At 37.3% G+C, this 14,017-nt stretch overlaps 1 protein-coding gene across 4 annotated transcripts in view; it reads left to right on the plus strand.

Annotated features, from left to right (window-relative positions):
• DNM3 (dynamin 3) overlaps window positions 1-14,017 on the plus strand; it is a gene marked incomplete at both ends in the record, with an annotated part of 177,816 nt that overhangs the window by 16,710 nt on the left and 147,089 nt on the right. For all 4 annotated transcript variants that reach the window (XM_082052197.1, XM_082052195.1, XM_082052194.1 and 1 more), the window contains 5 exons: window positions 430-503; window positions 9,106-9,255; window positions 11,047-11,250; window positions 11,803-11,901; window positions 13,001-13,161. In XM_082052197.1, coding sequence (XP_081908323.1) covers window positions 430-503; window positions 9,106-9,255; window positions 11,047-11,250; window positions 11,803-11,901; window positions 13,001-13,161 — 688 coding nt within the window. The remainder of the gene's footprint in view (window positions 1-429; window positions 504-9,105; window positions 9,256-11,046; window positions 11,251-11,802; window positions 11,902-13,000; window positions 13,162-14,017) is intronic.

Consider the following 14,017-nt stretch of genomic DNA (forward strand, 5'->3'; position numbering starts at 1 on the left):
GGTTTGGCCAGAGCTTTGGTGTGGTAATGCAAGAGTGTGTGTATTCATATGTCCATATCCTCTTCAAATCAAGTATAGGGTGAGGACACATTTGTTTTAGAGACCCTGATAAATGCAGGCATGGCTTCAGGTACTCGTACTATGCAAGGTGAATTTTGAGATGTTATATGTGCTGGTCATGAAGAAAGAGAATTGGTAATGCCCTGAGACAGTAATTTTGTCTTAATACATAATTTGTCTAATGACCTGCTGCTGACTCGAACCAAAATTAACGACGCTACTTTATAGTAGTGTTTGATTTAAATCTGGCCCCACTAACATTCCATTTTCATTGCAGCTGAAGGTATGGAGGAAGTTTGAAATTAGTCCACTATCTTATGTAACTGGACAGAGCTTTCTGGGTTGTAACTGTTTTTTTTATATTTCTAGGGATTTCCTTCCACGAGGTTCTGGAATTGTAACAAGACGGCCATTGGTCCTGCAACTCATCACTGCCAAAACAGGTAACATCTTTCTCTTTTTGGTTCAATGCCTGGAAAAGTGCTGATGTACTTAAGCAGGAGGAAAAAAAAATTCTAGGAAAACTTAAGCACTGTGAAGAAAGGTGCAACTAGGCTGTCTGGGACAAAGACCTGATGCTTCAAAACTGTATGCTCAGGACCAACTAATTTCACTGCCCTGTCTGGGAAAACAGTAAAATCTAAGTCCTAGAACACATAGTGAATTTAATCCAAGATCAAACTTGAAGCAGTGAAGAAACATTATTACAAGCAAGTGTTTTAGAAATTAGCTTTGATTTATTCCTTTCTTGACGAGCTTTACAGCTGTATTAGTTAACACACCAAAATTGCTGTACTTCTACCTTTAACTCTTGCTCCAGTGCGCTCAGATTTGATTCCACACAGCTTGTTTTTGTGACTTGTCTTTTTTGGTTGGGCTCACTGCACTAAATAGAGCAGAAGGTAGGCTGGGGGAGAACAAGGCTTCAGTGTATTTGTCTGGTCCAAAATAAAAATACAGTATGTGTATAACACTGAGCTATGTGACGTATTGAGACCTTTCGTCAGAATCCATCACATTATACATTTCTAAGCGGCCCTTAATCTGCTGTTTTGTAGCTTAGTTCTCTAGCATATGTAAAAGTAACTGTGGTTTTCAGTCATTCAGTCATTTGTTGTTGCTTCTAAACCGATGTAAGCAACAAAATCACTGGTTTAATATTCTTTTCCATGCAAAATAGTTAAGAGAAAAGAAAAAAGTATTTCTGTATGCTCAGTTTAGAAACTTCAAGATTTTCAGGTGTGTGATATGCTTTATAGTGCTTTATATACATAATAAAAGATCAAGTTAGTTTTAGTTAGAGATATGAACACTTGCCATTTCTACATATCTGGCTTTAGATCTCTGACAGAGCATGCAGAAATGCATGAATAAAACCTAGCTATGGAGAAGCTTCATCTAATTTTCCCAGCACCATGTGAGAACAGAAGAAAGAAAAGAGTTGAGTTCTGTGCTGGCATTCCTAACAAAATTACTAAACTGTGGGAACATATAAATTAGTAAGTAAACTCTTACACTCTAACTTCGAGTGGTTAAATACTTATTCCTAGACATCCATTCTAAACTTATCCTGACTGGTCTGTGTTGCCCTGTTTTGCAAAAACATCATTGTCTCATGGTTGAGGGGGCAATGAAAGGGCTTCTCTTTCTGTTTTTTTTCCCCATTAATGTGTTCACATAGTATTAGCTTTAGTGGTAAGTGGCATAATATTGTAGTATATTATTAATAGTATAGTATTAGCATTATAGCATAGTAGCTTTAGGTAGACCTCTAGTTTTTTGTATAGGTACCTTCTCTGCTGAAAAGTAATTATTTTTTATAACTTAAATAACACAACAAAAACTTTACGAATTCTGGAGAACTGGGCTTCAGCCTAATTGAGTGTTTCCTCAGTTGAGTGTCAGGGCATCCTTTTGGGAAACGCTGTGTATTTCTTGTTTGGGATTAGATGCCAAGGCCTTTGAAAATGCAGGCTTTAATGATTTTGTTACTTTCTTTAAACTTAATTCTGTTGTTGTTTTTGGTGGTGAAATTCCAAATAACTTTATCTTTTAAGCCACCTTGATCTTTCTGAGCTAATTTTAAAAAGAGAAAATAAAGAAAACTGCTTAAAGAAGCACAGTGTTCTTTTACAGGAAGCAGATGCTGGACTGATATATGTCAAGTCCATAATTATCCAAAATGTTATAGAAGGTAATAGGAGGTCTGTATCAGGTTCTTGCTGCTGTGGCAAACTTAACTGGTCTCTAATCCTAGGATCTTTCTTGACTCTTTTAAAAGTAACTATTCTTAATCTTATAGTATTCCTTGGGAGGGGGCACTTTCCTATATGCTGTAACATAGGCATGCAGAAATGACTGCATGACATTTTAGCAACATTTTGGAAGTGGCTGTGTATCTTTTGGAATGTGAATTTGATTGACAGAAGAGCTTAAAGCTTCATTTGACTTTGAGTTGCTGCACTAAGGGATAAAGACTGGTAGGTAGGGCTTTTGTACATACCCAAGTAAGGAAACTGTGACCACTTACTATTAGGGTTGAACATGTTGTGGAAGTGTGCATCAGGATTTGGTTGTGAGAAGATCTGGCACATCTGAGTAAAGAGCTGGTCTCTTTATGTTCTTTAAAATGCAAATAGGCAAATATGCAAGGAGTAACATGAAACAATTAAATACAAATTAATCTCATGAGATGAGGAGAGTTGTTTTTTTAATAATTTTGTTTACTTCATATTAAAAAAAAAAAAGTGTAATTAGTACAAAGCTATTTTGTAGTGACATGTTGACCTTCTTTAATCACTAGCATTATTTGGTGGGAACAATATAATTCCTAAATCAGTTTATGCCATTTGTACTTCCACATCCATGCAAATACTGCACACTGCTGAAATCTTGGAGGCAAAGACAAAGGTTTTAATTAAATATGACAACTGATAAGTCAGTCTTTAGTAGTTGTGACTGTTTTCCTCTGAGTTTGATAATGTGAGAAATACCTGGTAGCGAAGAATAAATCAAAATATGGCCTTGGGCAATTCCACAGCATTGGGAATGTCTGGTGTCAAGTGAAACGAGACTCTTGAACCTTCATTGTTACCAGTCTCTGAAGGAGCTCAGAGGAAAGATTAGTTTTGGAAAAAATAGTCTCACCTGGGAAGATGCAATTCAGTGAGTTTTTTAGAAGGCACAGGTGTGGGCAGGGTGCTGTTAGCTGGCAGGATGGCTGATGGTGAACTTCAGGTTTTACAAGGCAGGCAAGACAGCTGTGATAAATGAACTTAGCCATTCTGAGGATGCACATGGGAGGAATTCCACCTACTCTTTTCCTGGGTGGAAAGTTGTATCTGAAGGCAGTTAATTTTGTGAGAGTCAGATGTCCAAGTCAGACAACAGACATGCTGGTTCTTTCAGTATTTGATTGCTGCTGTGAAGGATACAGGAATCTCATCCATTCTCACCAGACAGTGTTTGTTTTAAAAGCTAAACCATTGTGATCTTTCATCAGATTCCAATGAGTGAAGAGTGCTGGTGTCTCACTTTCTTACTCATGATTCCTTTTCAGGAGAAGTGTGTTATGTATTCCTGTAGTTGTGCTCTTAGAAGGGTATTTCCGTGTGTGTCTTTGGGATGTAAGTGTTGACACACAGCATGTGACAAGAATTTTAAGGCTGCATGAATTTTCAGTATTCTTGGAGCAATATAACTGAATTCTACATAAGGTACATTAGTTCCACTTTAACTCTTAATCTTCTCACTGCAAGTTTTGCCAGTAAACATGCTAACCTGTACTGATTTATCATGTGTTACCATGATTTCTTAAAAGAGGACTAGCGAGCTGATGGGTTTTTCTTTCTTTGAGTTGGTATGCCTTAATTTATATGTTCAAATCTATTTCTTAAACATTCTAAGTAAGATTAAATACTTTTTGTAGGAGTTAGTTGGTATTTTTAAATGGTGGTGCTGAGTAAGCTTTGGGAAAGTGTGACTTGAAATACCTTTGAAGGTCTTGGTTGGTGTGTTTTTTGTTGTTGTTTTTATTTATTTAGAGTGTGTGTGTTTTTGTTGTTGTGTTATGGGTTTTTTTCTTCCCCTGTTGCCACACATTCTGTATAACTTGAGGCAATCTGTTGTTCCTCTTACTATGCTTTCTCTTGCCTGTGGAAGTGGAATAATTATCTAGATTTCTTGAGACTAAGTAGTATATTTTTTAAACAGCAGTGACAAAAAATGTACTCAGGTTTTGGGTGAAGTGTTTGTTGTAGGTTTTCTGTTTGTTAAAAGTACGTTGTTATATAAATACTGTTATTTGTTATTTACATGTTAAAATACCTTGGCTCTAGGAGGCTTATTTTCCTCATTGTGATAACTATTTTTGCAGGAATTTCAGATTTGCTTCATGGTTGGTTCTTTAGTTTCTTTGCTAAAAAAGTGGCAGATTAACAGGTTTTTAAAATAATTATTCAGGTGGACATTTTTAGATGAATGAGCCATATATACAATACCCACATTTGTTTCAGTTCTGTTAATCAGAACACTAAGTGGAAAGTAAATCACCATGAAGTTCAAAAGACATTCTGACTTTCTTGTTTTCTGAAGTCTTGCAGATGCTTTCTTCTATTGAAGCTGCTGAGCTTTAATGCAAGTATCTTTTGTTGTGAGACTGCTCCTCAAGCATACCCATATTTTGTTGCCATCTGGTGGCAAAAACAATCCTCTAACATAAAACTAAAAAAAATATAAAAATAATTTAGATTGGTTATTTCACCTAACACAAATGATCTTCCAGACTTCATCAGCAGGAAAGCATTTGGAGGCCTCGGAGGGCAAAAGCTAGAAAGGCGCCACAGTGACAATAGTAGGGGAAAGACTGGGCACTTTGTAGGGAGGAAAGGAAGACAGTGGATGCCTTCTCTGGATCCCACTCTCTGGCAACTACTCAGTCAGATGCTGGACAGGGGTGCTGTACACACCAGTAAAGAGGTGTGACATCACCATGGGGAAGAGGCTGTAGTGACTGGTGACCCATTCCTGAGAGGGAAAGACTTACCACCCAAATAGGACTGGTGTGCTGGAAGAGGGATAGTGCGGCCAGTCTGAAACCTGAGTTTAAGCTGTTGGTGTAAGGTTGCAGAGACCACAAATCTGACTTTGCAACTGCAAATCTTCCTTGCCACTGCTTGTCTCTGTTTGTGTACTAGTAACAGTAACCCAAGCTGATCAGCAGTGACTGCTGAAATCTGTCAGCATGGGTGTAAGGGCTCAAACAGTTCTCCCATCAGCACCCTCAGATGTGGTATGGGCTTCAGCTCATGTTGGGACTAATGGATCATACCCACAAATACTTGGTTTTATTGTTGGTTTTGCCTGGAAGGTTTTATTTCCTTGATCAGGAAACAGATTTTGAGTTGATGCTCAGTGACATCGGGAAAGATGGAAATCCTCTTGTTGAAAGACAGGAGAGGCTCTATATTTGGCTGTCTTCAAAAAGATCATAAGGAAAAGTGAGAGAAAAATCAGTTAAAGTTCACTTTTAGGAAAAGGTGGAGTCTCCTTCTCTGGAGACATTCAAAACCCGCCTGGACATGTTCCTGTGCGACCTCACCTAGGTGTTCCTGCTCCAGCAGGGGGATTGGACTAGATGATCTTTTGAGGTCCCTTCCAATCCCAAACATACTGTGATACTGTGATACTGTGATCATCAAAGAAAAGGTGCTTTAATTTGTGATGTGTATTTACATGTCTTTAAATCACTTTCTTGAAATAATTCTCTTGGAAAGCATTCCAGGGCTTTGTGGAATGCTTTGTTGAAGCTAACAAGGCTTTTGTTGCTTGGGTGATATCTCCCTAGGGGACTGGAAGATAGAAGGTGCAGTAATAGAAGGTATTTCTCCTTTGCTATGTGTATTTAAGTTGTTTGCTATAGGCCTGTAATTTAATGAGCCACCTTTTTGGAAAACTCGAAGCTGGAGACATAACTTTTGAGTATGCTAGGCTGGATACTACCACATACTTGGAACAACTCTGCTCGAAATCAGGTGGGGAAGAATTCTGGATCCTGGTGTCTCATCTCGGTAAATTCCTGACCTCTAGTAGCAGGTTATTCTTATAAGGTAAAGTCTGTGGGCTTTGTCAGACTTTGAAGGGTCTTGGGTTCAGCCTCATGTGGATCAAGGATGTTTTCTGAAACATCTCTCATGTATTTCTAAGGGCTGTTTCATGTCTCATCACATAGCGTACCTAACTCTGCCCTCTTTAGCTTAGAGACAGATCTATGAAAGGTTTCAAGTGTGTATGTAATTTAAATAGTTTGAAAACAGCAATGTCTATTTATTGTTAATAACAATACAACATTGTGCTAGATTAGATAATAAAAGCATAGAGAGAAATAACTTACAGGAAAAAATGAGGAACAGTTTCAAAAAATGTTATCCCTTAACACTTGTTTGGGTGATTTGTCTTATTTAATAAAAATTGAAGAGAGTAATAATCACTTATCATGACACTTGTGGTTGGATGCACTGAAGAGAACTATGCTATGGTAGCTTTTCATTCTACATTATCCAAGGTGCTTTGAATGAGTCTGGGAAAAAAAAGGATCCTATGTGCAAAGACAATGTTTTAATTTTTTATTTATTTTTTCTTAACATAACTCCAGTTTTATACAGAAAATACCTGTCTGAAAACTAGATACTAGGCAGGATCACTTTTTCTTGTCTCGCTTCATGTCCATTCACACAAAAATGTAAATAAAATGTTTCCCTGGTATTTTTCTGTGTATGAAAGCTGCAAACTGAAGATTGCATTAAAGCGTGTGCTTATGCAGTCTGGCTGAAGGCATCATTGCCAAGGACAGAGTAAGGGCTGAAAGCAGTAAAACAAAGCACTGCTTGTTCATTTGAATTTTTATTCCGTAGGCTGTATGTGGCACCACAGGTTATGAACCATTGTAAAGTCTATTCCTTCAGAACTAGTGGGACCACAGATGTCACTGGGAGGAATGAGCTACTAATAAATATTAACACAGCTGAAAAGTAGCAAACATTTCCATTTGAATTACCTTGAAGCCATTTCAGTTAGGGGCTCTTTCTGTTACTGAGTGTTAAGTGGAACAAAGAGAAAAGCTTCCTTCACTATCATCTGAGTCAGTCAACTGATTACAGCTAGGCAACAAGTATTAATTACTGAATCTTGAAATATTTTTCTGAGAAAACCTGGTAAACCACTGTGGGGGGGTGGGGAAGAAAGGTAACTAAGAAGAATATGTTTTATTTTATAGCAGTGCATGAAGAACTGGGACAAAATAAGAGCCACGTGTCAGCTCTCTTTTTCAGTACCTATTTTCCAACTTTGAGTTGACAAATTTTACAAACGTAAATTCTCAAACATGCTAGAACAACGGAGATATTTTATTTTGTGTACCACATTATCTTTCACTTTGAAATATTTGAATATTCCTTGGTTTTTTTAAATAAACAGTTGACAATGAAACATGCAAATCCCCCAGTCATTGTCATGATGCTGCTAGAGCTAAAAACGAATGTAAGATATTCTGGAATTCTTAAGTTGTCAAAAGTAAGATAGAGATTCTTGTTATGTGCTCCCTTATTTTTAGAATAAGAGATGTGCTATTTTTATGTTAACAAGGGAGGGTTTCCCTATCCCTCAAGCTTTGAATCTGAAGGGATTATGGTATTATAGTGCAGAAAAGTTGGTGTTTGTTGTTTTCCCCTCCTCTCCTTTTTTAGCTTTCCCTTTGCTTTAACTATTGTTACAGTTTCATGTGTGGTCTTGACTATTTGGTTTTTTTAACAGCTCTGTTAACAATAGTAATAAAGTGACTGTTAGGTAACTGATTTCAGTACTGATACATAAGGCCCTCTATTAGTCTATATTCTTGGATCAGTTCTCCTGAGCTACTGTTCTTTCATTGAGTATCAAGCAAGCTCTTAGCCCTGATGTTTGAGGTCTTTTTTAGGAAAGCAACACCTAAATGAAACTTTGAGATCAGGCCTTGATTGTGGGATGAAATAAACATACACAATTCTGTCTGGCCTTTCTGCAGTCCTACTGGTTAGACCTTGAGGAGATACGATGCGAGCTTAGGTCTGTGATTACCTTTTATGTCATTTATCTGATAACAGCCTTGCTATGTGAGATAAACTTTTGTGTTCTGTTTGCCCTATTTGAAGGAAGAAGCTCCCGTTTTAAAATCTTGAGCTGTGCTTTTGGTTATGCAGCTCTAGGGAAGGAAATTCAGAAGGATAGGGTAATTAGCATCAGTATTTGGACTCAAGGGCCAAAACAGGGACCTCATGTCAGGCTTGAGTGTAACAAATTAGACTGTTATCTATCCCTGATTCCTGGTTGTTGCCATTCTAAGATAAGAGAGCGACTTGTATGATATTGAAGACTTAGGAATTCATTGTGTTCTACTGTAGCAAAATCACAGCTATATCTAGAAAAGCTTTTATAAAATTCTTAAGCATGGCTTGTATTTAGACTACAAGAAGTCTTTAGGAAATAGGAGTTGTGTTTTTAAAATTTTACAGTGTTTTTAAGTGATCTTATTTTCATGACAAACTTGTAAAAATGTACAGAATTCCTTTGTTAAAATCATATGTGACATGGGCTCTTAGATTTTTGAAAACAAGTGCTAGTAATATTTCATGATACAGAACTTGAATTACTTTTCTTACAGGCAAATGAAATCAGATGAACACTCAGAATCTGATTCACAATCTGTTCCTTATTCCACTAATGTAAATGGTACCTATTTGAATATTTCAGGTTGTTCCAGATGACATGCTAGAGATAAAAGCAGTAAATCATATCCAGTCAGCTTGACTTTTTAACTAACCCTTTCTTGTTGTAGGCTGCTTTTCATCTGTGCAATCATACTTATAGCATGTGCTCATGTGTAGTGCTTTCTTGATATCCACGATGACATCCTTTTGTGCGTACACGTCTGGAGAATACTAGGGGCTCAAAAGTGGGTGTCCAAGTCTATAAGCCTGTGAAATACAGAGTTTCTATTGGTATTTTTAACAGAATATGCTGAATTTCTGCACTGCAAAGGGAGGAAATTTACTGATTTTGATGAAGTTCGTCAAGAAATTGAAGTAGAAACAGACAGAATAACAGGAGTGAACAAAGGCATTTCTTCAATTCCTATTAATTTAAGAATATATTCTCCACATGGTAGGTAAAATCATTCTGCTTTATATTTCTGTCATGTAATGCATTTTTTATGTCTGTCTGTCTCCTTTTGTACATGTTCTCATTGCTTGAACAGAAGTCTTTTGGGATGAAAAACTTCTGAGTTGAACCAAAAGTGGATATATCTCTGGAAGAATTCTCAGCTTCTCCTGTGTTAGGAAATCACTCTGTTGGAGAGCAGTTGCCACTAGAGTTAGGCAGAATGCAGACTCTCTGTCTCATTGAAATATCCTCATGATTTAAAAATATTCTCACTTTGAATCAGGGTGAAAACAATCTCCCCTGTATGACATATATCTTTAGTTAGTAGCTCACTATTTGTAAAGACAAATAATAGGAGGTGAGAGACTTAGTGGCAAAATTTTTTTGCCACCTTTCAGATGGATTCCCTGATCAGGGATCTAGAAAACCATTAAGTCTCCTGGCCCTATTGGATGTTTATTGTTTGCTGTCATTAGCAATGCACATAGGCAACAATGGTGTTTGAAGCTGCTTTCTGTTGTAGACCCCCAGGATAGATCAAAGTTAATTCGTCTGGTTGCCATCTGCCTATTTAATGAAGGCAATCTAGAGAAAATGTTTTGCATTGAATCTGTCCTGGATACAGGAGAAAAGTGGTATGTTTGGCTGAAGCACTTTATTTTTCCAGTCACCTCATCTGATGTTTTCATTGTGACTCAAAGGACAGAAAGATTAAAATAGGAGGAGAGGTAATTAAAGAGATGCTGAACCTCCTTTTGATATTCCAGAGCAGCCTTGGCTCTAAACATATGCCCCAGAGCCCCTCTCTGCTATACAGATGTGACATAACCAACTGAAGAGGGGCTGGACTAAATGTTCTGCCTCAGAGCTTGTTTGTTGAATGTGCTGAGTCCAAGAGAAAGTGCAAATTTCCTACTTAATGCTCTTACTGTGTTTTATTAGGATCAGTCTTCTAGTTCAGCCACTATTGTATGAATTAGCCAGACCTAAAATATATTTCTGGTGTTTCCTTTCTAGGAATAGCATGTTTCTTATTTGTCTAAGAGATGTCCTGTTAGCCCAGTACTGGCTGAGCAAGTTAAAATGCTTCTAGTTGGCATTGTGGCCTGTACTGGGGAAATTACACCAGAGGAAACAGGCTTTCTTAAGGGATAAACTCTTTCACATTTCTTTCATTTATTAAAAAAACAAAAAAACCCCAAAACAACGCCAAAATCAAAACGAAAGCATACCCACGAACCCCTTAACAACAATTTTACTGTGTAAGTTAGGCTAGCTGTTGAGGTTTTTTGGTAATTTCTTAATTGGAGACAGAGTTGAAAGCTTCGTCTGAGAAAGACTGTAGTTAAACAACAACAGCAACAATGACAGCAAGACCCAACAACAGCAACAAACAAACCTAAAACCTGTTTTGGGTTGATTTGAAAGTTGCAATGGGAATGGTGTGTTGTCTGTGCTTCTGTTTGGTGGAAAAAGCTCAGAAAGCCATATTCATTTGTCTAAGAGCCTTCAAGGATATTCAGTGTAAGTATAATCCTCCTATGCCAGTTGTAATATTAAAAATATTAAATAGCACCAATAAATCCAGAGATGAAAGACCAACAAGGAAACAAATGTACTTTCCAGATTGTCAGGCATTTTGTTTGAACCATTGACAACCTTTATATACCTATAAAGGCAATTATGTGGGGGTTTATGTGACTAAAATTTGTCTGTAGCTTTAGATGTGTAGACCTCTTTAAACATGTCTGGCACGCTAAACAATTTTATGCTCCTGTGTTTTCCGTATAGTATTAAGCCTGACTCTCATTGATTTGCCGGGAATCACTAAAGTGCCAGTAGGTGATCAGCCTCCAGATATCGAGCAACAGATCAGAGACATGATAATGCAGTTCATTGCCCGAGAAAACTGCCTGATACTGGCCGTGACTCCGGCTAACACTGATCTGGCCAACTCAGATGCACTGAAGTTAGCAAAGGAAGTGGACCCTCAAGGTAAGCATGAGTGAACATAACCAGTTTTTGTTCGCAAGTGCAATAACATAACTGGAAGTAATAGGGAAACTCCTGACTGAAATACAAATTCTAATATATTTGTATGTTCAGTCTCACATAGGCTTTAATATCTAAAATAACTGTTAGCTCAATATGATCCAGGTAATGATGCTGTAAATGTATTTTTAAAATTTGGTCACTAACTCTTATAAGCAAGTGGGGTAATGCCTATCTAGAAATTTTTGTAGTACCTAGCAAAAATGGACCTTGGTGGTGATGGGATTTTGGGATACACATGATAAATTTGGTACAGTCATATAAGAAGCATGCCAAGCCTTGTTAAAGAGATTTGAGGAATGTCTTTCAGCACTGGCAATGATGACCCCTTCTTTTCCAGATATGCCATAGCAGTTGTGGCTGGTATTGTGTGACACATGATTTGAGAATGTCACATATTTATTATAATTATTATATAATTGTAAGATGTAATTTGTTTTCCTGAATATAAATGATTCTTCACTATCTTTTTCTTCTTGTCTTCACCCTCGTCAGGCCTTAGGACCATAGGTGTGATCACAAAATTGGATCTGATGGATGAAGGAACAGATGCAAGAGAAATTCTAGAAAACAAACTACTTCCTCTTCGTAGAGGTGAGAATGTTGCTTATATTCTTTGCAACCCAGAAGGTGTTTTGGGTAAGGATGGTGATGGGGAGTTCTGAGGGTAAATCAAAAGTTGTGGGGTTATGAGGAAGATTATGAGGAAGACATTTTTTAAAGTGTGGATGATAATAGAACAGGTTGCCCAGAGAGGTGGTAGATGCTTCATCCCTGGGAACACTCAAGGCCAGGCTGGAAGAAACTCTGAGCAACTTGTTTTGGTTGAAGGTATCCCTGCTCATTGCAGGGGGTTTGGACTCGATGAGCTTTGAAGGGTCCCTTCCAACCCAAACCATTGTATAATTCTATGATGTTCAGCGAGCAAAAAGGGGCTCTACTAAAAATACACTGTAAGTAATTTTTTTTTTTTTTTCCCTGGACCTGGGAAATACACTGCATGTTCCAGAGGAAACAAGAAATGACAGTTTAAGTTGTTGGCCAATTTTATTTTCTGTGCCAGATTGCTGTCCCTTACAACAAAGGATTTTTTTTCTTTTTACATATGATAGAAGCAAGCACCAGAGCTTTGGTAATCTCACTGTAAACCAAATTTTGACCCCTTTCAGAAATTTTCCATGTGATTGTTCTGGCAGCTACGATCACAGTCACTCATACTTTTAACCATATAAAGAATTTTGATTTTAGTTATAATTTACTGATGAGACCGCTATCTTCTTCCATTATATGAATGTGGAGAACAATTTAGGAGCATGTTGGTCCAGCAAATAAGACTAAATTTTCCTGTATTTTATTATATCGTTTGCCTGTGCAGACCTGTGCCTGTGATTTGATTTTGTTCTGGAGCTTTTTTTGTTTGTTGATTTTTGGAAGTGCTTTCTTTGGGGTACACCAAAGTTTCAGATATTTGTGTATTGGAATCGGTGATTTAAAAGGAAGTGTATATGTTATATATAAAAAGGATGAACAATTTAGACACTGTTAAGGTCATTACAGTGCTTGTAAACAATACCTGAAATGCCTAATTTGGAAAGTTTTGTTTGAACTGAGGCAGTCTGTTTGTACGTAATGTGAATTCAGTAGTTCAGGCAGCAGCTTCATTGACCTACCCATTGTGGTTTTGTTGTTTTAGGTTATATTGGTGTCATAAACAGAAGCCAGAAAGACATTGAGGGGAAGAAGGACATAAAGGCAGCTCTTCTAGCAGAAAGGAAATTCTTTCTTTCCCACCCTGCATATAGACACATGGCAGATCGAATGGGTACACCATATCTCCAGAAAGTTCTAAACCAGGTAAAACCTGATATCTTTGTGGTGAAAGGCAGCTTTTATAATGATAGGACCAATATAACATCTTTATTGAAATGAATGTTGGTCAGTGAACCTAATCTATTCTTTCCTGCTTTTAACCTTTTTAATATTCACTATGTAATAAACAAAGCTGGATATTACATGTAGCATATGAAAACGTACTGTGAGATATTGTTTCTGATTTTTACTGACAGTTCTGCACTCTCCGGTTCTCTTGAATACTGAATATGAACATAGAAAATAGGATTCAGTGACCTTGTTGGAAGAATACCATCCTATTCTTTAATTACCACATTTCTTCTAGTTTAACAGGATTTTTAGAATACAAATTTAGAAATTAGAGGGGAGAAAAAGAGACATTTTGAGAAATCATGTATACTGAGGGATCACTGTATGTCTATACTTTAATCTCAAAATCTACACTTTACTGCAGTTTTTAATAGAAACAGTGTACTGTATGCTGATGATATAAATGACAAATACAGTAATTGGAACACTTTTGTTTACACGACCTTTATTTTTGCCCCAACCTTTGGTTTACTTCTGAGTCCATGCCAAACTGTATCAGATCACAGCTTCCTTCAGCAGGAAAGAGAGGGCTGTTTCCCAGTTACCTGGAGCAGAAACCAATAGCTTACTGTCCTAATGAAGACACTGCCTACAGGAAACTTGGAGGAGTATATAATTCTCTTTACATTTTGTGTCTTTGGGTATTACTCTTCACAGCAACATCCCTTAGCTTGAATTGCATGTGACCCTAATGATCAGGCATCTCAGCAAGTTCGAAGAGAGAAGGATCATTTCATGTCTGCCTCTCTAAAATTACTGGTGATGCCAT

Source organism: Streptopelia decaocto, assembly GCF_964273445.1.
Source record: "Streptopelia decaocto genome assembly, chromosome: 5".
Classification (NCBI taxonomy): Eukaryota; Metazoa; Chordata; class Aves; order Columbiformes; family Columbidae; genus Streptopelia; species Streptopelia decaocto.